A 22,717-nucleotide genomic window follows, 5' to 3' on the forward strand; every position below is an offset into this window, starting at 1 on the left:
ATAGATATTATAGAAAATATAGTATTGTAAAGTAATGTTTATTAAAAATATATATAATATATATATATATATATTATATATATATAAAATATATAAGGGAAAATTTTAAAGTAAAATATGTATGTATAGGGATATATATATATAATATTATATATATATATATATATATTATATATATATATATATACTTTTTTATACATATTTTATATACATATATATTGCTTCGCCAGTGGGTCTTTGTCTCGTGCAAAAAATTTGGTTTAAAATGAAAAAGGGTGGGCCCGGGCATGTGTTAACATGAAGGGGCCTGGGCAAAAAAATGGGGGGCAAGGGTGTGAGCGGAGGGGGCGGAGGAAAAAAGCCCCAAGGGTAGACCGGGTTTTGGGGGCGCTCCTGTGAAGCCCTCGGTGGCCCTTTTTGGCCTGATAAAATTTCTGGTTTTCCGTGTTATAACTGTATCGTGCAGGTGAAAATGCTGGTTTCCCCTTTTATTGTGGGCCCATGAAAAAATGTATGGGGGAAAAAACTTGTTTTGAAAAAAGGAAAGCCCGTCCCTATTGTGTTTATTTTTATGCCCTGGGCCCGCACTTGGCTTTTTTTCCCCGCTGGTGTTTTTGGGGGCGCTGTGGTTTCTCTGTGCCTCTTGGAGCTGTTTAGTTTCACGACCCTGTGGAAAAACCCCGTTTTTTCCTACCTGCCCTTTTCTTGGGGGGCCCGAGGGGACGAGCCGGTCGGGTAACAAAATAATACCCTTACTATACTATACTATATATATATATAAATATATATTATATATTAAAATAATATATATATTATTTTACATAAAATTATATACACATATTATACATGATATATAAAATATTATATAAAATATATAAAAAATCCCCATATAAACATATATTTTATATATATATATATATATATATATAATATAAATTTTATATATATATATATATATATAATATTTATATTTACCCTAATAATATAACCCCTATATATCTTTATATAAATTTTAAATATATATACACATATATATTCCTATAATATATATCCCATAAAATACATTTATATACATATATATAATCACCTTATATATCTACCAAAAATATATATAACATTATATATATATACACATTAATACAAAAATATATACACATTTTAGAAAACAAATATATATTTTTAACAATATATTACACCCTTTTTATATAAAATTACAATATATTGAAAATATTTTATAAAATATATATATATAAAACAATATATATAACATTTTATAAAAATACATATAATATACATATATATTTACATACATAAAAATTACCCTTAATAAAACATAATACATTTCATATATATTTACTATATATCCCTATATATATACATATATACATATACCCCTATTTTATATTTCATAATACATATTAATCCCTATATATATAAAACATATATATTTATATATATTCCCTATAAAATATATACATATATATTTTAAAAAATTTATTGATATATAAAATAATTTTAACATATATCATAAATATACATATATATTACATATATATTATCCATATTATACCCTTATATATTTTTCATATATATATACTATATACATATATTTATAATATATACATATATTTATACATATATATATATTAATACAATATATAAATATATATATACATAATATATAATATAAAATTATATATATATTTTACATTTCATATATATATTTTATAGATATATAAAATTAATTTTTATATATACCCTATATTTAAATAATATATACATATATATAATAAAATATATATACATATATATAACATATATATATACATAATATATTCCTATATATATTTCCTTTTAAAATAACATAATAATTTTATATTTTATATATAATATAAAATATATTACATATATTTTAATTTTACAAAATATATATAAATATAAAATATATATTTATAATATAATTTTTAAAACCCTTTTACCCTATATATTACTAATTTTATAATATATATATATATATAATAAAATATATAACCCTATTTTAAAATATAAATATCTAATAATATATTATTAAAAATTTTATTATTTATAATATTTATATATATAAAAAAATATATAAATTATATATTTATATATATAAACAAACATATATATATTTTAAAATATTTTTATATGTAAATTTTTATATAGATTTTAATTTTATAATTTTTATATTAAATTTTATTTAAAAATATATATATTATATATTATATTATATATATATTTTATTAATTTATAAAAAATATATTTAATATATTATAAAATAGGTTTTAAAAATATATAAAATTTTATATATATATACATATATATACAAAAATCTATTTTATAAAAAACCCCATTTTTTTAATAACATTTTATAAAAAAAAATACCCCAATTATTTTAAAATATAATTTTAATATATAACATATTATATATTATATAAAAATATATATATAAAGATTGTTATCTTTTGTAATATATTTATATGTTTTATATATATATTTATTATTTTAAAAATATATATGTATACATTTTTACACTTACAAACCCCTTTCAAAAACCCCCCTTTAAAATATACATTTTAATATAATATATAGAAATTTTTAATATATAATTTTATCCCCTATAAAAAATAAACAACCCATACTCCCATATTATTATTCATACCAAAATATATAATATATATATTTTTTATATATATATTTTGTTGTTTATAAAATATATCCCAATATATATATATTATATATATCTATATAATCCATATATAATATATAATTTTAATATTTTTGGTTTTTATTGTGTGGGATTTAATATGCTATTTTCTATATATATAATATTTTTTTTAATTTTTTAAAATATATGTTTTTCTATTAATTTTAAAGTAATAAATATAAAATTTATATATATATCCTATAGAATATATATATTTTTTATATTTTTTATTTTGTAATATTATATATAATATATATATATTATATATTATATATAATTTTATATATATTTATAAAATAGGGTATATATATTAAAATATATTAAGTATTATATTTTATGTATATTATATATAATTTTAAAATATATTATTTTTACTAGTATATAAAATTATATATATTTATATTGGGGATTTTTTAATATTTTATATATTATTTTATATTTTTATTTTTTATATATATTTTTTATTAAAATTTTTAAAATATAAATTTTATTAAAATATATTTTATGTATATATAGAAAAATTATTAATATAGTAATATAATATTTTATATAAAATTTTTTAAAATATAATTGGGAGTATATATATAAAAATATATATAGTTTTTATAAAATATTATTATATATATAAAATGATAAAATTTTTATATATGTATTTTTATTATATATATTAAAATTTTATAATTTTATATATATATGTATATAATTTATATGTATAAAATTTTATGGGATTATATAATTTTAATAATTTTATATATATATATATATATTATAATGTAAATATATATGTATATATATATATTCCCATTATATATAATATATATAAATTAAAAATATATAAGGGTAAAAATTTTATATATAGTATAAAATAATATATAAAATATATATATATTAAATATAATATATTTATTATATATTATATATAATATATATTGTTGGTATGTTTTTTGGGGTTTTATATTTGTTTATATTATTGGTATAGTATATAAAAAGATTTTTTATTATTATAATTTTTTATTGTTTTTAAAGTTTTAATATGTTATTTTATATGTATATTTTATATATGTTATAAAATAAAATTGGATATATTATTTTATATATATATTTTTACCTTTTATTTTTAATTATATAATATAAAATTTATAAAATAAAAAGTTAAAATATAAAATAAATTTAAAATATATATTTATATAAAATAAAATTTTATATTATTATATATAAACCTTTTATATTATTTGTGTATTATAATTTTGTGGGATTATATATTTTATTTATATATAAAATTAATATATTTTATCTATTTTATATTTATAATATTTTATATTTATATATTATAAAAATTTATATATATATATATGTATATATTTATATATATATTATTAATTATTTAAAATTTAATGTATAAAACGTGGAAAAATTTTTTGTATTTTTATTTATTTTTTTTTTTTTATCTTTTTTTTTTCTTTTTTTTGTTCCCGGCCGTCTCGTCTCTCTCCCCAAACCACTCCGGGTTTTTCCCTCTCCTCGCTCCCCCCGGGCCCCTCCCAAAAAAAACCGGGGGGAGGGCCCCCTTTTCGGGTAAATTTTTCCAAAATCTCTTTCCTTTTATTCCCTTTTTCCCTACCTTTTTCTATCCCTCGGGGCCGCCTGTCCCTCCTCAGGGTTTTCCGGGCCAACCGGGTTTTCCTCCCCCTCGGGGTCTTCCCCCCCAACCCCGCATTTTTCTTTCCTCCGCCTCCTCCGCTCCTCTTCACCTTTTGCCCGGTCCCTTCTGTTAACCAAACCCGGTCATCTTTTCTGTTTAAAACCCCCCTTTTCACCCCCACTCGTCTTTTGTATATTTTATTTGGTTTTCTTTTCCTTATTAAAAAAAATTTTTTTATATATATTTAATATATTCATTTATTTATTTCTTCTCTTTTTCTTTTTTCTATTTATTTTATTTTTCTATTTTTTTTGATTTTTTAAAATATCTCCTCTATTTCTATTTTTTTTTTTTTTCTATCTTTTCTTTTTTTTTATTATTATTTTTTTTTTTTTTTTTTTCTTTTTCTTTTTTCTTTTTTTTTTTTTTTTTTTTTTGTCTTCTTCTTTCTTATTTCCCATTTTCTTTTTTATATTTATTTTTTTTTTTTATATCTGATATTTTTATTTATTATGTTTAAAATTATTTATATTTTTGTTTTTTTTTTTGTTTATTATATATTTCTCATTCTTTTTCTAATATTTTTCTTATATTATATATTATTTTTAATTTTTATTTATGGGATAATTATCTTGAATTATAATATTTTTATCTTTCTATATTATTTATATATTCCCTTATATATTTTTGTTTTTTTTCTTTTCTTTTCACCGTTGGGACCTTTTCTTAAATTTTGGTTTTATTTTGTCTCTTTATCTTTGGGTCTCCATTTCCTTTTCCCTCCTTTTAAATTTTATGTTCTTTTTCCTCTCTTTTCCGGGGGGGACCGGGCCTTCTTCTGGCCCCCCCCCCCCGGGCGGGGCCGGGGGTGGGTTTTTCCCCCGGGGCAAACCCCCCCCTCCCCCGGCCCCGAACTCCCCCGCCCCGTGACGAAGGGGCGAGGCCCCCCCGGGCCCCCGGGAAAACCCCCCCCTTTTAGTTTTTTTATTAAGTTTTTTAATGTTTTTAATATGGGGGAAAAATTAATAATAATTGGAAGTTTTTGGGAAGGAAAAGGTTTAAAAAGTTTTTTGGTTTTTTATATATATAAAATATCATACCCATACATAAATCTATATATTATATATATTATATATATCTATCTAAACTATATATATATTATATATATATTTTATATATATATTTATATTATATATATAATATATAATATATTTTATATGTATATATATATATATATATTATATATATATATAAAATATATATATATATTTATATATATATATATACATATATATATATGTGTGTATATATATATGTATATATGTATATGTATATATATATGTATATGTATATGTATTTTTTTTTAACGGTAGGTTCATGTTTGAGCCGCCGTGGTCACAGCATGATACTTAATTGTAGGTTTCATGTTGTGATGCTCTTGGAGTGAGTACGTAGTAGGGTCTCCAGTTCCTTTCCACGGAGAGTGCCGGTGTTACCTTTTAGGTAATCATTCTCTCTCTTTATCCGGGCTTGGGACCAGCACTGACTTGGGCTGGCTTGCCCACTCAGGGCTAGGTAGGCAATCGAGGTGAAGTTCCTTGCCCAAGGGAACAACGCGCCGGCCGGTGACCCCGAACCTCGAACACAGATTGCCGTCGTGCCAGTCTTGAGTCCCATGCTCTAACCACTCGGCCACCGCGGCCTACATGTATATGTATATATATATGTATATATATATATATGTATATGTTATATATGTATATGTATATATATGTGTATGTATTCATATATATGTATACATATATGTATATATATGTATATGTGTAATTATTGATATGTATTATATGTATATTTATTATATATGTATATATATATGTATATGTGTTTTATATTATGTATTGTTATTATATGTATAGTATTATGTATGTATATATATATGTATTTTGTTATATATATGTATATAATATAGTATATGTATATGTATATCTCATGTATGTATATATATAGATATATGTTATGTATATATATACTGTATATATATAGATTATGTATATGTATATTATATTATGTATAAATATAGATATATGTTTATATTTGTATATGTATATATATATTTATATATATGTATATGTATATATTATATATACATATTATACGTATATGTATATTATATATGTATATATATATGTATATGTATCATATATGTATATATATGTATATGTTATTATTGTTATATCTGTTATTGTTCTATATGTATATGTTTTATTATATGATATGTATCTATATATTTGTGTTTCCGAGCGGTCGTAGGCTTTACTATTTTATCTAATATTTAACATTCCCACAGTTAAATGGCTAAACTGCCACCACTGACCTTTGAGGAGTGTCAGGTCTCCAATACTTGGGATTAATTGATATCAAGAGGAAAACTGAAGATTGTTTTCACTTCATTATTTATTGACTTTTTAATATTGCCTTAATCTTGGGTTCTAGAATTTTCTAAGTTAAAAACTTGGGAGATCCGTACAATAATTGTTCGAGTAACTCACCGGGTAACAGGTTCAGATGCACCTAGTGTGGGGTCTGCTCTGAGACTGACGACTTTTCGTCACACATTTTGTCGCTCAGCCTGGCTCTCATATCTTTCTCTTCTTTCAGTGGTTCTTTTTCCATACACATTTCTTCATTGGCTATTTCTTGTCCAATGACCATATTCCTATGGTTAAGACACGCCTACACTAACAACAGTACTCTGTTGTCCACGTTTTCCCACGTTTTCCCACGTCTGATCCTGAGCCAGGTCAAAAAGCTATAACTCATGTCCACTTCGACCGATAGGTCATTGGGGTGCGAAACCACATACAAACAAAGGTTAGGTCTACTCGCCATGTGGTGTATATCTGGGTAAGACTCTCTTGGTTTACTTCACTTGTTTCAATATTTCACTTGTTAAGGGATACCCCAGGCGTACACACTTATGTATATGTATTATATATGATATGTATTATATATATTATATTTTATATTTTTATATTGTTATGTATTATATGTATTGTATATGTTTTTGTATTATATCTTTATTTATTATATGTATTTTGTTATCTATATATATTATATTTATTATATGTTTATTTTATATTATATATATTATTTATATTTTATTTTATTATTTATTTCTATATTTTGATTTAAATTTTTATGTATATATATGTTTTTGTATTATATGTATATATTGTATGTATATATCCCATGTTATATATTTATATATATTGTTGTGTATATTTGTATTATTATGTTATATATATATTATTATATTTGTATATGTATATATTGTATATATATTTTATATATCTATCTATCTATCTATCTATCTATATATATATATATATTTATTTTATTTATAAAATATCTAATATATTATATTTTGTGTATGTGTGTATGTGTGTATATACATTTATATATGTATATATGTATATCTTTATGTATGATATTTATTGTATGTATGTATATATTATATATGTTATGTTATATATGTATAAAATTTATATATATATTATTATTTTATATATTATATTATATTATTATGTATTGTCTAGTAATTATATATGTATATTATATATATATGTATATGTATATGTATATTATACCTGGCAAGTCCACAATAGACCAAATACTAGTGCTTCAAGTAATTGTGGAAAGCTGCCGTGGGTTGCTTGCAACCTACATAGACCTCAAGAAGGCGTTTGACTCGGTGTATAGTGAATTGCTATGGGAGATCCTGAGACTCGGGAATTCCGACACAGATTACTGGCCTAATAGCAAGCCTTTATACTGTTACTGAAAGTGCTGAAAGTGTGGTCTATCAAACTTCTTCCCTGTTAATTCAGGGGTGAGGCAAGGCTGTGTCCTTGCATCAACACTTATCAACACCTATACGGACTGGATAATGGGCAGATCTACTCGCCAAAGTCAGTGTGGAGTAACACTAGGCAATATAAGGTCTCAGACCTTGACTTTGCTGATGATGTTGCTATCCTACCTGAGTCCTTGGAGTCACTGGTGATGGCTCTTGATGCATTTAGCAATGAGGCGATACCCTTAGGCCTTGAGGTCTCCTGGACCAAGACCAAGATTCAGGACTTTGGGGGCCTGTGAGGGGAACCCGTTCAGTCAATCCATGCTTGCGGCGAGGACATTGAAGTTACAGAGTTCTACATACCTTAGTAGCATAGTCCATATCTCTGGGCTGTCAGGCCAAGAAGTCAATAGACGGATTGGTCTGGCTACAAGAGCCATGAACTTGATCAACAAGAGCATTTGGAGATGTCGATACCTATGCAGAAGGACCAAGTTACATGTCCACAAGGCCTTGATATTGCCAGTTTTGCTTTATGGAAGCAAAAACTGGACACTATCTAATGCCTTAGAGTCTCGTCTTGATGCCTTTTGTAACAAGTCCCTTCGCCGGATCATGGGGTACAATTGGCAGGACCATGTGTCCAACCAACGCCTACACTGTGAAACTGGCATGGGACCTGTTACTTGCATAATCCGGGATCGCCAAATCAGTCGATCAGCTCGTTTCCCTGTGGACGACCCTGTCCATCAGGTTGTCTCGTTGCAAGACAACCCTGGGTGGAGGAGGCCTGTGGGACGACCCAGGAGATCATGGCTTGGGTAGCTCGACGAAACTTGTCGCGAGGAATTAGAGATGGGCCGATGGCCTGTCTGGAGACTCACCTCGAGGGATCCTCATGGTTGGAAGCGAAGGGCGGATGCAGCCATGTGCCTCCGTTGGCGTTAGCCCCTTGATGATGATTATATATATATATATATATATATATATATATATATATATATATATATATATATATATATATAATATATATATATATATATGTTTGAGATTTAATTTTTTTTTCAAATTGCCATTAGTAATGTCTCAAATGATGATTGATTTAACCATTGGCTGAGACATTGTTTGGACTGTATTAGTTATTCCTGTAGTAATCATAGCATTGGAAATTATGTTTTTTTTTTAGCATCCTGTGAAATTGTATAACATTCCAGATTGCAGAAGTGTCCAAAGAGAGAGCTCAGATTCTCAACCCAATGGTGGAAGTCTCCTCTGACTCAGATGATATTGAAAACAAAACAGATGAATTCTTCAAGCAGTTTGATGTGGTGTGTGCTATGCGGTGCAGCAAGGAGCAGCTCTTGAGAATCAGCAACATCTGCCACCAAAATAAAATACTCTTCTTTGGGGGAGATGTGTTTGGCATGATCGGTTACATGTTTGCGGATCTTCAGGAACACCAATATGTAGAGTGAGTGTTTACTGTGTGAGTGATATTGATGATATTGGATATTTCAAGTTATGTGTCGAGCTCATTGTGAGAAATATTTATGCATTTTAAATCTTTGCAAGCTTTGTAAGTTTTGTGTTCATTATTGTATGTTATTTTCCTATTGCTGCTATCTGTTATTTTTTGTTATTTCATAAGCAAATAGTAAAAGAAAAAATTCTTTTTGCCTTTCCTTCCTTCTTCATAATGAAAAGCCTTCTGAAGGTACATATATACGTAGTGGCACTGGATTTAATGTATGCTTTCCTCCAATTATTAAAGATTAGGAACAACTCCCAGTATGTAAAGAAGAGGAATATTCTTTGAGCATATATACACAAATCTATTTATTATTATTATTATTATATTATATGTATATATGTATATATATATATATATATATATATATATATATATATATATATATATATATATATATTATATATATGTATATATATATATTTATATATATATATATATATATTTTTTTTTTTTTTTTTTTAGAGAAATTAAAGAGAAGGTTGAGGTAGAACAGGATGGTAAAAAGCAAACTGTCGAAGAGACAAAAATGGTGAAGCGCACAGAAAACTTCGTCCCCCTCAGCCAGGCACTGGACGTAGACTGGACAACCACCAAGTATGCAAGTCAGCTAAGAAGAACATCCTCTACTTATTTCATCATGCACAGTGAGTGTGAGAGGATTTCATTTGTTAGAGAACATGGGAAGGACTTTGCAAGACATTTTTTTATCTGTAGGTGGATTGTTTTAGTTGTACAAGAAAGGATTTCCTCCCAGATAGGTTCATGTTCTTTGGGAACTGTGCAAAGACTGAAAAGAAAAAGACAGAAAAAAGTGGATACTTAGTTTATGGTTGAGTGTTGTGTTCTGTGGACACTTGCACATAAGCTATAAGCATTTCTGTACAAGGTCTTGTGACTTGAATGATAAATCTACTACATTGTGTTAAAAGAGTGAAAACTGAACAACTCAAATTGATGTGTTCCCTGAATTTTAGATTATGAAAAAGGTTTTAGATATTCACATATACTGTACCCTAACAAATATATAACAAGTTTGGGTGCAGTTGTTAGAACTATTTACAAATTTGATATCTAAGGTGGACTGTGGTTTGGAATAATATATGGCTGATATGCAAGTTGGCAGTGCTGCTTCATATTATTTTGTCCCAAACAAAGAAGTCAACCTAATATTTATTTTTGTTTGGGAGTTCACCCTCATTATGACAGTTTTCTTTGGTTCAAGTTACACAGTAGTATTTATTTTTTATTAGGGAAGTCATCCTTGTCATGGCTGTTTTCTTTGGTTCATTTGTAGACCATTATCTATATAATTTAAGGGGTACTAGTAAAATAGTTCATCCTCTCACAAAAGTATATATATTACTATAGAAGTTGAGCCTAATCTACAAAGAATTAAACTTTTTAAGGTGCATTAGGCTCAATACTCTTGAAGTTTTGCAGAGATCAAATACTAACTTTTATGAGATGTTAAATGTAGTTAACCTTTTCAAAATCATCTTACAGTCATTATGGAATTCATCACACTACATGGACGTAATCCCAGTCCAGCACATAGAGCTGAGGATGAGGTTGAATTGTTGACAATTAAAAATGCTCTCCTTGAGAAAATGGGTATTCCTCAAGAAAAAGTTGATAACCAGTTTGCAAGGTATGTTATGGTGCTATGTTTTAGATGCATGATAATATAATAAATGTGCAAAGATTTCAGATAAATCTTCTGTAAATGTTAAAAAGTTTATTTATTTATTTTTATATTTATTATTTCTTTTTTGCATATTCAACCCATTCATGCCAGATGACGTGTAGTCGTGTGTTGGTAAACTTGATCCAAATGCCATGGAGGTCAAGTACCTATGTAACATGCAATTGAGCATGCTCTTAATTTTTTGTGCTCCCAGTAGTTCATTTGTTTGGCTGCTTGTGGAGAACAGTCCATGAAATTTAAGCATAAGGTCTCTTTTTTTTTTTTTCTTTCTTTTTTTTTTTTTTAGCTTCATTAAAAAAAGTGTTCCCAGAAGTGTGGAGAGTGAAGTAAATGTATGTTTCCCTTACTTCAAATTCTTCACTTGAGTGGCTGACTATGTATGGTACTTGGTATGGCACAGGGAAACCCAGTCATTATTAGGCTTAATACACCTTTTTTTGAATATATATGGTGTATATATAACCATTATTTATGGCTTAACTTTCTCTTCCAGCATGGTGTATGGGCAGTTGAGTCCAGTGTGTGCCATTGTGGGTGGAGTGCTGGCCCAGGAGATCATCAAGGCGGTATCACAGAAGGATCCTCCCCACAACAATTTCTTCTTCTTCAACACCCAGGATGGCGCTGGTGTTGTGGAATGCATTGGACATTAACTGTCAGACTGTAACCTTATCAAACAAAATAAAAATGAGTAAGATACAAAATAAGGGATTTCTTTGTATATATGCCTAAGGCAAGAGAACATTAATTTATTTTGTTACCATGCTTTCTTTATACCTTATCCATCTAACATCTGCCAAATTACCAATGTTAGTGCTACTCCAAGTGCAGTACTCTTACTGGTGCTAGTAAGCTAGCCACTGGCTAACATTAGCATAGGAATAGTATAATTTAAGTGCATACAAGATATGGCCAACTTTCATTACTTCCATTGCATTTTCAAGTATAAATTAGCCTAATGCCACTGAGGGTAGCATGTTCATACATGCCATGCCCAATGTGAATTTAGTTTATTAATTTTTTTTACACTTGGATTTCTTCACAAGGACTTGGTCACCAAGGAGTTAGTTACCAGTACTACCTATCTCATATGTTTCCCCTTTTCCTTGATTTCCATTGATATTAACAGCACTAGTAAAAAAAATCCCCAAAACTCAAGGAAAGGTGAAATCAGGTGAGGTCACAAGGTTTTCTGACTAACACCTTGGTGGTACAGCACTTGTGGAGCCATCTAACTAATAATGTTGATTTTCTTCAGTTTTATTTATCCTATCTCAGTGACCAGTGTTACTTCATGGCAGGACCACTTTTTTTGTTGGTTGAGGATTTCTGGTGTGGTGGCTCATCTATAATTTAATATAGTTAAGTTTTTAAAACTAAAGGAAGACTTGAAGGTTCCTAAATGCTAATTATAAAAGCTCTTTTCCTGTCTCAACTTCTCCCAAGTAACAACTCATTTTCCATAAACTGATGATTATTTTTAACCATTTGTTTCAGGCTACCAGTTCCAGTGTGTTTTAAGAAACCAAAGTACATAAGCTATGGAAGAAACAGTTTTGTACATTCATTGCAGTGGCTGAGTAAAATTATCTAAGAAAGTAAAGGCATGTCTAGTTTAACAGGCATCACCCAGATGTGAATATCATAGGATGACAAACGGAATGGTAAATAATTGATTTCCAGATGTAATTAGTTGTTAAGCCAGTAGTTTGCCCGCCTCTGATGTTGCTTCTCAGGCATTCCTGATCAGGCCTGCTTGTTTGGACATGCCTATACTTGTCAAAAATGTTCTGAGTACTAGTGTGAATCATTTTATGTATTATTGTTAATTTTGTATGGTTAGGAATTTTTATCAGGCAAGAATAATCTAAATGATCTGCCATATATTTTCAAGTGATTAATTTTCATAGTAATAAATATTTCATATTTACTTCTTTTTCTCTCACCTAAGGGAAAGTTTGCCAAATTATTTTCTTTCCAACTTTAACAAAAAAAAAAAAACTCTGCACTTTACACAAATAAGTAGTTGTTGTTTGACAAGTCTGAAGTATATAACAGCCAAAGATTCCATATACATATTTATAACTTTTTTATTATTTAATCAGATACATTATGTGAAACAAGTAAAAAACTAGATGCAGTGTGGATAAAGGTTTTTAGAAATGTATTTGTTTTGTGTAAATCTTGCCAAAATTATCAAGAACTAGAAGGGCCAGAACCAAAAAATGTTCAAATTTGAGATTAAATTATTTATAATTTAATGAGAAATTTCTGGTCTATACAAAATATGATGATAGGGAGGAGGGGCTTGGGGGCAAAGCCCCCAGGAAAGAAAGTTTTTTTTTTATTTTTTTTTTTTTTTTTTTTTTTTTTTTTCCCATAAAGTGATGTTTGTGGATTCCCATAATAGTGGTCAAAGCAAACAAATGTGCCAGACATCGAAGGTCATATAGTGATATGATGAAGTATTGTAGCAAAAAGGTTAAAAATGAGTTGACGATAAGGATAAAGTGGACAGAAGGGTATGAAGAAGAGAAGGAAAAGGAAAGGTGGAGAAGATAAAACCAAGCAAAATTAGTTGAGGTGAGGGCTTGAGGTACAAGGTAAGGATGATCCCTACTACATTGGGCCTCAGTCTCTGTCTCGCAAGCCCTTCCACGACAACAATGGGCGGTGGATTGGGGAATTTTATGTATGACTGCTTAGTCATTAATGTTTAAAGACAAACTAAACTCACAGTGGACATGGCATGTATGTACATACCATCTCTAGTGGCACTAAGTTAATACATTAATACAACATGGTTTGATTGATCACAGAAAAAATGTATTTAGTATATCATTATTTGCTAAATTTTAATAAACGAAGTAAGTTTCAAATTTCTGCTCTAGAATTAACCTGTTGGATCCTGGTTCTTTGAGTCCCACACCTGGATTTAAATCCTGAGGGTCAGTTGTCCCGGTTGTGTGGCTTGTAGGGCTGACCCACAACACTCGTGCAGTATCAAGACTCATTGCCCCCTTTTGAAATGTTGCAATCTCTTTTTCTGCACAAGCATTATTTGTTTTGCCATTTTCCAAGGTCTTTATGTGTCACATGATATACTGTATCAAGATCCATATAGTCTCTCTAGGTAGACTACAACTCTGCAATAACAATAATAATAAAGAACTGTTATTTGAGCAATTCTTTACCATTTTTGTATTACTCAATTTTCTGTAACATCCTGCACTGTCTGCCAAGGCAGGTAGGAATAGGATCCTGAGCATGAAAGTGGTGTCCTCCCTGGAACCAGCATTCTTCCTGCCATGCTCATAGGTAGTACACTCCACCCTCATTTACTAGTGGAAATAATGCTAGAGTTCCTAAATGTCCGCTGAGTCTAATCTTCCTCCACAAGCTTTGTGTACTCACAATGAGTCATTCCTGTCACAAGAGCCCTCGGCCAATTTTTTTCATGACATGATGGTCAAGTCCCCCATGTAAAACGGGTTCCCTACTTCTAAAGTAACAATTTCATATTCACAAAATAAGTTACAGCATATTTATTGAAGGTAGTTCAGGGCTCTTCCACAGACAATGATTAATGGTTAATGGTTATATAGCAAATTAATGTGCTAGACATCAAAGGTCATATAGCACTATGGAAAGGTGTAGTAGTGAAAAAGTTAGTTGAGAAATTCAGGATAGTCTGGCATTGAAAAGGGCACAGAGGGGTGAGGGTAGAAAAGGTGAGTAAGGTTGATTAGATCGAAGTTGTCAAAAAAAAAAAGCATGTGATTCTGCAAGGATGTCCATAGGGTCCATATGGATTATCAAAAAGAAAAAGGGGGTTTTAAGGGTAATTAGATCAAAGAACAGTTTAAGAAGATAATCAGTAGGGAGGGGCAGGAGTTGGGACAAAAGGGAATCACATATGTATCCAGCAGGAAGCGGAAGGGAGAACAGGGAAGGAAGGGGGGGCATGGGATGTGTTGGGAGCACATGGAGGGAAGGTGTGTATGAGGAACATGAGTAGGAGAATGGATTTTGACAGTCACTTTAAATGTAGAGGAAATGGGAGCAGGGAGATTGGAGGTTGAATGAGGTATAGCATGTTATCTTGGGTTATGATTAGAGAGTTTCAATGTCCTCGAGTTTCTGAAGTGGAGTTGTTTGGGAAGTTCTGAGAAACAAAGTATTTCTTATGAGGGGAAGAAGAGGAGACAGACATTTGAAGGGTGGAGGAACGTTTAGCTTGTCTTTTGCGATGAGTCGAATGAGGAGGAGGAGGGGTAGGTACCATGGAAGTAGAGATTGGGGTGCCTGCATTTAGAATGGTGGTAGATATTAGGGTTTCTGGATTTAGAATGGAAAAGGAATTTGACTGGGAGAGGGAGGGAGTAGAAGTGGGATAAGAAAGAGATATTGGAGGGGATGTAGAAACATCTCTGGAGAGAAAGGGAGGGGCAGAGCAAAGGACAGCACTGGAGTAGGGAGTAATAGAAAAACCTTGTTTGCAATCCTAGATGTAGACAGGGCAGTCTGCCAGGGAGATGGAGACAGTTCTGGTAAAAATATTGAGGGAGGGATGAGGCTCAGCAGGAATGGGTTTGCCAGTGAAGTTAGTCAGAGTAGATAATGCTGCAGAGGGGATCACAAAAATTGAGGCGAGGTGTTGATTTAACTAGTACCATGTAGAGTTGGACAATAAGACTGAAGAGTAGTAATAAGGGAGGAGGGGTTAGTGGATGAAGAAGACTGGTGGTAAGGGATGTTGGGGAAGGAGGAATATTTTCTGGAGATTGAGGAACGACCTGGGTGATTGACTTGAACTGTACTAAGGAGACAGTAGGCACTGAGGAGGGAGAGTAGTGTTCAGAGTTGTGGTCAAAGAAAAGCTAGGGAAGTGAGGGAATTAAAGTTAGTGGGGCTAGTTAATGGAGAAGCATACTCATAATAAAGGTACACAATTTTCATTACTGGCCATGGCAAGACTGGATTTGTTTTATTTATTGAAAAACTTCTGCCTTGTCGACATCTAAGGTCATTAGTGGCATATTTAAAATATAATAATAGAGTGGGGAAAGAAGTTTTTTGGTTTAGAAGGCGATATTTGTGGATTTCCAGAATGGCTGATGGTCAAAACAAACAAATGTGCCAGACATTAAAGGTCATATAGAAATTTGACAAAGTATTGTGGCAAAAAGGGTAAAAATGAGTTAACAAGTAGGATAAGTGGACTCGTGGTCCTGCCACCGGAACCTCCTCTTTGAGGTGCAGGACTAGAGCTCCCTCTGCGAGATGATACAGCCTTTGGGTGGCTGTTTCACTTTAGAGGGAGGAAGAAGGTGTTCCAAACAATGATGCCTATCTTGTAGGTGGAAGGGCATACCCTCTGGTCTCTGCCCAGGGATTCACACCTACCCACGTGTTTGCCGTGTGTGGCATCCCTGTCCACTGTGGAGCTAGGAGTCCTGGAGGTTGAGCGATGCCGTGTATGAGTATGCCCTGTGGCTAGCAACACACCTCTTTGGTCCCTTATTCCAGCAAGACGGGTGGTCTGATCTCGGCCCGGTCAGATCAATCGGCTGTAGGTACTCACACTGGTCCCGTGAGTGGTGGTACAACGGCTATTGGCTGCGTATAACCTCTCACCACCCCTGTGGCTGTTAGACATTAGTTCTAACACACAGCTTCCCCTTGTTGGACTGGGTGGTGGGTGAGAGGATGAAATAACAGCTAAATTTATGGCAAACATTTCAAACCCCCAACAACAAAGAGATTTATATGTTGACGAAACCATACATGGCTTAAAGTGGCAAGAGAAAATGCAAAGCTCAGGTTGACTCTGTGAAGCCTGCTGCTAAAATGGACACTACATCAGCCAAAAAACATGTCTGTCCACGAAATTGTCCAGCAGATGGACTCTCATGCTGGCCTCTTCAGGCCAGAAGGCAAATCAGGGAGACCTCTGAGTAACCCTCAGACATCCTCCCTGACCGAGATGGGAGCACAAGTTGATCCAGCTGAAACAGCTGCTGATCCCACAACCGTAGCCCAGAATTTAAAGCCAAAGGGTGGTCCAAAACGACCCAGGCCGGAGACAGACTCTGAGGGAGAGTCTTAGACCCCCTAGGTGTGTCCCACAGTTTAAGGTTCCCTCAAAACCTGAAGGCTTCGATAATACCTACCTATTGGTAAGAGCATTGGAGATGCAGAGAAAAATCCGGTTGTCAATCCGGGTTGCCAGAGACCAGGGCATGATTATTATGCCCAAAGACCAAGCTACCCTGAATTTCCTGTTGGAAACCAAGGAGCTTAATGATGGGAGGAAAGTGTGTTTCTCGCCACTCAATCCCGACGATAGGAGAGTCAAGATGGTGCTACTTGGCTTCTCACTATCATATGATGTGGATCTGATCACATCACACCCACAGGTCGCGGACGCTCCCCGAATGTCGAAAGGGAAGAGCTCAACCAGGCAAGTCCTGGTGACCTTGAAAGGAGCCCCAACCACTATCCATGATCTGGGTAGCTGGGGCTCCTACAGCCTAAGAACATATGTACCTGAGCCATTTCGGTACTTCAAGTGCCAAAGATACGGCCACCACCAGGCTAGCTGCTAGGCCAAGCCTAAATGTGGTGTCTGTAGCAAGGCACACAACACCGAGGTGTGCCTCAAGGCCCACAAGGAAGGCCAAAGGGACACAAAAGCCAAATGTCCCAACTATGCCAAGGGGCATCACGCCTGAAACTTGACTTGTTCTGCCAGAAAAGAGGCGGCTCTCGGGCGACAAGAGGTTGCTAAAAAGCTCCCCCAGACACCCGTGTCTGGGGACAGAACAAACAGAAAAGACTTCCCGACCTCCTAACAGGAAGGAAGCCCCTCTACAGCCGACACCGGATATCTCCAACAAAAAGGAATTTCCCGCCACTACTAAAATGCTGACGAACCACAGGAATAAATTTCAAAGAACACTGCAAAAGCCTCCCCAAGAGACGATAATCTCCTCTTTGACGAGGAAGATATGACTCTCTTGTTGACTGCTGTAGTCACTGCAATAGCAACAGTTTTGGGGAGGTCCTATGAGGAGGCGGAGAAGGCAGTCACGGTCGCCATGACGGCAATGACCTAGATGTCGCAGTCCTGAAAGAGAGGAAGCTGAACAGAGCCAAAGCAGCCCCACCCTCACCCCAGGAAGAGACTCCCCTCCCCACCCCAACCCTGGCCACGCCCTCACAGGCAGAGCCAGAACAAGATGAATCTGTGCAGCCAGTGCCAGAGCAAGCTGACCTCACTCAGGTAAAGTCAGCAAAGAGAAAAGATACACAGATAAAGCCTGAAGTGAGAAAAGCCAAACTCACAAAAGTCAGAGCTACCAAAGGCTCTCTACCTCCTAGTGGACCCACGGTTAGCCTGACAACAGATGGTGATCCCTCAACCAGCGAGGACTTCACAATGGAGTTGTCAGACTCCGACTCTGAAGCCGAATATAAAGACGTCTCTGATGTAACTATCACCAAGTAACATCATGACACACAATCTAAGCATACTACAGTGGAACATCTGTGGCTTTAATACAAAGAATGCCATCCTCCACGCAATAGTGCGATCAAGGAACATTGACATTGTCATGCTCCAGGAGACATTAATAGAGGGGACTCTTCGCTTCTCAGGCTATCATGTCTTCATGTTGCTAAGCATAGCTGGCAAAAGAGGGTTGATCACCCTGGTCAGAGCAACAATCTCGTGCGCCGCAATAGCCGTTGCACCGCACTGTGGAGAGGATGTTGAATCTCTTGCTGATGAGATTCACCTGGCTGGGGGCCTCCTCAAGCTGTACAATGAGTACGGCAGGCCAGGCTGTAGGAGCTTATACATCAGCCAGGTCTGTGCTACTGCAGCACAAGACCGAGTGATCATAGGGGAGACTTTAATGCACACCACCCCATCCTGGCTCCCTGCAGGGCACCGGATGCGGCAGGCCATCACATAGCCAACGTGCTTGAGATTTTCTCCGAAATCGCTCCTCTCAACAGCCAAGAGCTAACGCATGTCAGAGGGTCCTAGACCTCACCCTGGCCACTGCGGCTCTGGCGGAGAGAATTAGAAGGTGTGTCGATGAGACTGTCACAAGTGACCATTATGGCACTGTTACTACCCTCATGGATGCTGGCCCAGCCCAAATGCCACAAGCAAATCCAAGATGGAAAACAGACAAGGCCAATTGGCAAGCCTTTCAGGATGCCTTGGCCCACTGTCTTAGAAGCAATGAACCCCCACAGAGTGAAAATGTGGAAGTGCTTGAAGCCAGACTTATCAGATAATGATAATGGCAGCTCAGTTCTTTTCAAAGGTCATCCAAGCTCCCAGGAACACAAACATGAGACAAAAAATACTCAGACGCCTAGAACAAGACCACGAGCTGTTTGCAAACAACTCCTGGCTGTCTCACACAGCCAGGGTGTTGATACACTATCAACTCAAAGAACAACTACTTTCCAAGGGCATGGACTCCCCCACCCTGACATTGTTGAAGCTCCCCCCGCCCCCGTGGGCACAAACCTTGATCGAGTTCTCTGGGTTATGAGCTTGTCAAGGAGAAAGAATCAATACACCATGCCTAGTCTAAAGGCAGAAGTTGAGAGGGTCATTGCAGCTTTCACTCCTCTGGGTCGTAGAACCTACTTCATGGATGGATCAGTCAATCCCTTAAGCCAGACTGCAGGCGCCAGCTTTGCAGCAAGGGATGCCTCACAATCCATTAGGGTAACAGACAACACCTCCTCACTACAGGCAGAGGCAGTTGCGATCCTGGGAGTCCTAGCCCACGTGTCCCTGAGGGAAGGACACGTGGTCATACATACAGACTCCAGGGCAGCCATTGATTGTCTACAGCAAAGCTCACCCAACAACAACATCTATCTCCTGACCACTTCCTCACCATAGCACAGAGGATTCTTGCTCAGAGTAGAAGAATAATCATAATCTGGGTCCCTAGCCACATAGGCATCAGAGGGAATGAGCTTGCTGACAGACTGACTGACATTGGCAGGGGTATGCCCCCAAATCCCATGATCATAAAACCGAGCCGAAAAATCTTAAGGCACTTATCCTAATTGTGTAATGTCACAGCTTGTGCCTTCTTCCTGCAGCTTCACAGAGAGAAAACGAGATCCTCCCCCTCGGCCAGATGGTACTTACACGCCACAGGCTATGAGCCACTGGCACTCTCTGAAACAATCAATAGAGGTACCGAAGTCATTCTTCACAGAATCAGATTAGGTTACCATTGTGCATGGCAGATCATAGAGACAATTGACCATGAAGACAGGTGTTGCATGCACTGTGGTGAGTACACACAATTTCTGAGACAAGGACCGCCCACAACAACCACCAGACTAGTGATGAGATTATGCCGCATGCTCACATCGTGGCGGCATAGAGCGTCAGAGAACAAAATGAGACAGCCATAAACAGCTGACACAGGCCGGGCCATATATATGAAGGCCCGGATGAAGCCAGAACTTCGCAAATCTCAAATGAATTAATGAAAAAACTAGACAGACTACTCTGCACCTCTGAGTTTGACTCTCCTTCCACTCAAGGCCTAGGCTCCTCATTAAGCTAACCTAGGCCTCTGCAACATTGGTGACCCTAAACGGCATGCACACCAGCTACCCTTTTCACTGAAGTGAATGCCTCCTCCATCTGCCTCCTACCCTTTTCGCCAAATGAAGCCCTTACATGGTTTCGGCGACCACCAAAGCAGACCGTGTTGTAGCTATCTTGCCCGAGGAGGTTTGCCCCCTGGTTAGACAGCCAGCCGGACGACATCGAATACGACAGGCTGAAGCAGGAGCTGTTGCAGGAGTTTTTGCTTTCTCTGTCTGAGAGGGCGCAACAAATCCTCAACATCCCCAACACACTACATGGAGATCATACCCCAAAACAAGTCTGGCAAGAAATCACCAGCCTATGCCGCCTCCCCATCAAAAATACATAAGGCAAGTTCCACAAAGTGGATCTTAAAAAGGAGATTTGGCTCCACTCTCTCCCCGGCAACATCAGGGAGAAGCTCCACGACTCGGACGAGACAGCCATTGGTGTTCTCTCCCGAGCCAACGCACTGATGGAAACACATCAGCAAGCCCACCCTTAACCAACAGCTGTTTTCCTGCTGACTAGCACCGACATCAACGCAGCAACTGCCCAAGGGTCCAACACCATCTGGAGGCCTTTCACCGTATTTCTGGCTGCAGACGGCATTTGCTCCTAACACAAGCGGTATGGGACTGCAGCCTATAATTGTCTCGACGGATTACAACCGGCTCAGAACCTTTAAGTTGTATAACGGCTTGAATCCATATTAATACGAGCACAACACAGTAAGGAAACACATGAGACGATGCCTTAGGATAAAGCGGTGATGGCGAAGGCTGGACCGACCTCACCACGTCGGGCACTGGGCACGAACTCAGTAAGCTGGGTCACCCTTGGGCACAAGAAGTGAGCGTCCACCGAACACGTGGCGTGGAAGGAATAATGAGGCAGCTGGGGGAAATGTAGGAACAGCTGCAGTAAGTATGTGGGGAGCGAGGTGAGGTCACCGGTTCCATCTGTAAAATACTCACTCTTATTGCTCGGCCACCTATTCACGCCTCGCATCGAAGCACCTTAGATTTGCCTCAAGGGTGACCTACCTTTGGCTGGTCCTCTCGTTCTCGCGTGCATTGTTCTTGGTGCATCTTCGTGGCTGCTCGTCCCTGTCGTCCTCTTATTTGTGGTCCTTGGTATAATCCATCCATCCTCGACGCCCACATGTCCTCGAAGGTCTCGCACAGGTCCTCCTTAGTCCCAAGTCCTTGTCCAGGTCTAACTCGGCGGTGTCCTCGTCCACACGTCCTCACAGATCTCGTCCAGGTCCTTCTCGGCTGCATGCTCGTCCTCACGTCCTCGTAATCTTCGTCTGGCTTACAGGCGTCCAGGCAGGCAGCGTCCTCTTCGGTATCTCAGGGCGGCTGATACCTGCACTGATGAGCTCCTGGAGTTGACTGGATCTGCAGGCATCCAAGGCAGGCTGCGCCCATCCACAGCATCCTGGGTCGACTGGTACCTGCACTGGCAAGTTCCTGGTCCTTTGCAGGATCTAGGGGCGTTCAGGCAGGCAAGCGCCCTTCCACTACATCTTGAGGCGGCTTAATACTTGCTCTGACGAACATCCTGGTCCTCAGGCTTCTGACGATCTTCTGGTGACGTCCTTCCTACTGCA

General features: G+C 35.2%; 1 protein-coding gene across 1 annotated transcript; it reads left to right on the top strand.

The window, feature by feature from the left end:
- Positions 1-9,440: 9,440 nt before the first annotated feature.
- On the top strand, positions 9,441-13,392 carry LOC119579345 (SUMO-activating enzyme subunit 1-like; the record flags this gene model as incomplete). Its single annotated transcript, XM_037927109.1, is given in 5 exon segments — positions 9,441-9,697; positions 10,220-10,401; positions 11,261-11,405; positions 11,956-12,153; positions 12,960-13,392. Coding segments are annotated over 4 exon segments (744 nt in total), but the record flags the coding sequence as incomplete, so codon positions are not given.
- Between the last annotated feature and the right edge of the window lie 9,325 nt (positions 13,393-22,717).

Source organism: Penaeus monodon, chromosome 12, assembly GCF_015228065.2.
Source record: "Penaeus monodon isolate SGIC_2016 chromosome 12, NSTDA_Pmon_1, whole genome shotgun sequence".
Taxonomy (NCBI): Eukaryota; Metazoa; Arthropoda; class Malacostraca; order Decapoda; family Penaeidae; genus Penaeus; species Penaeus monodon.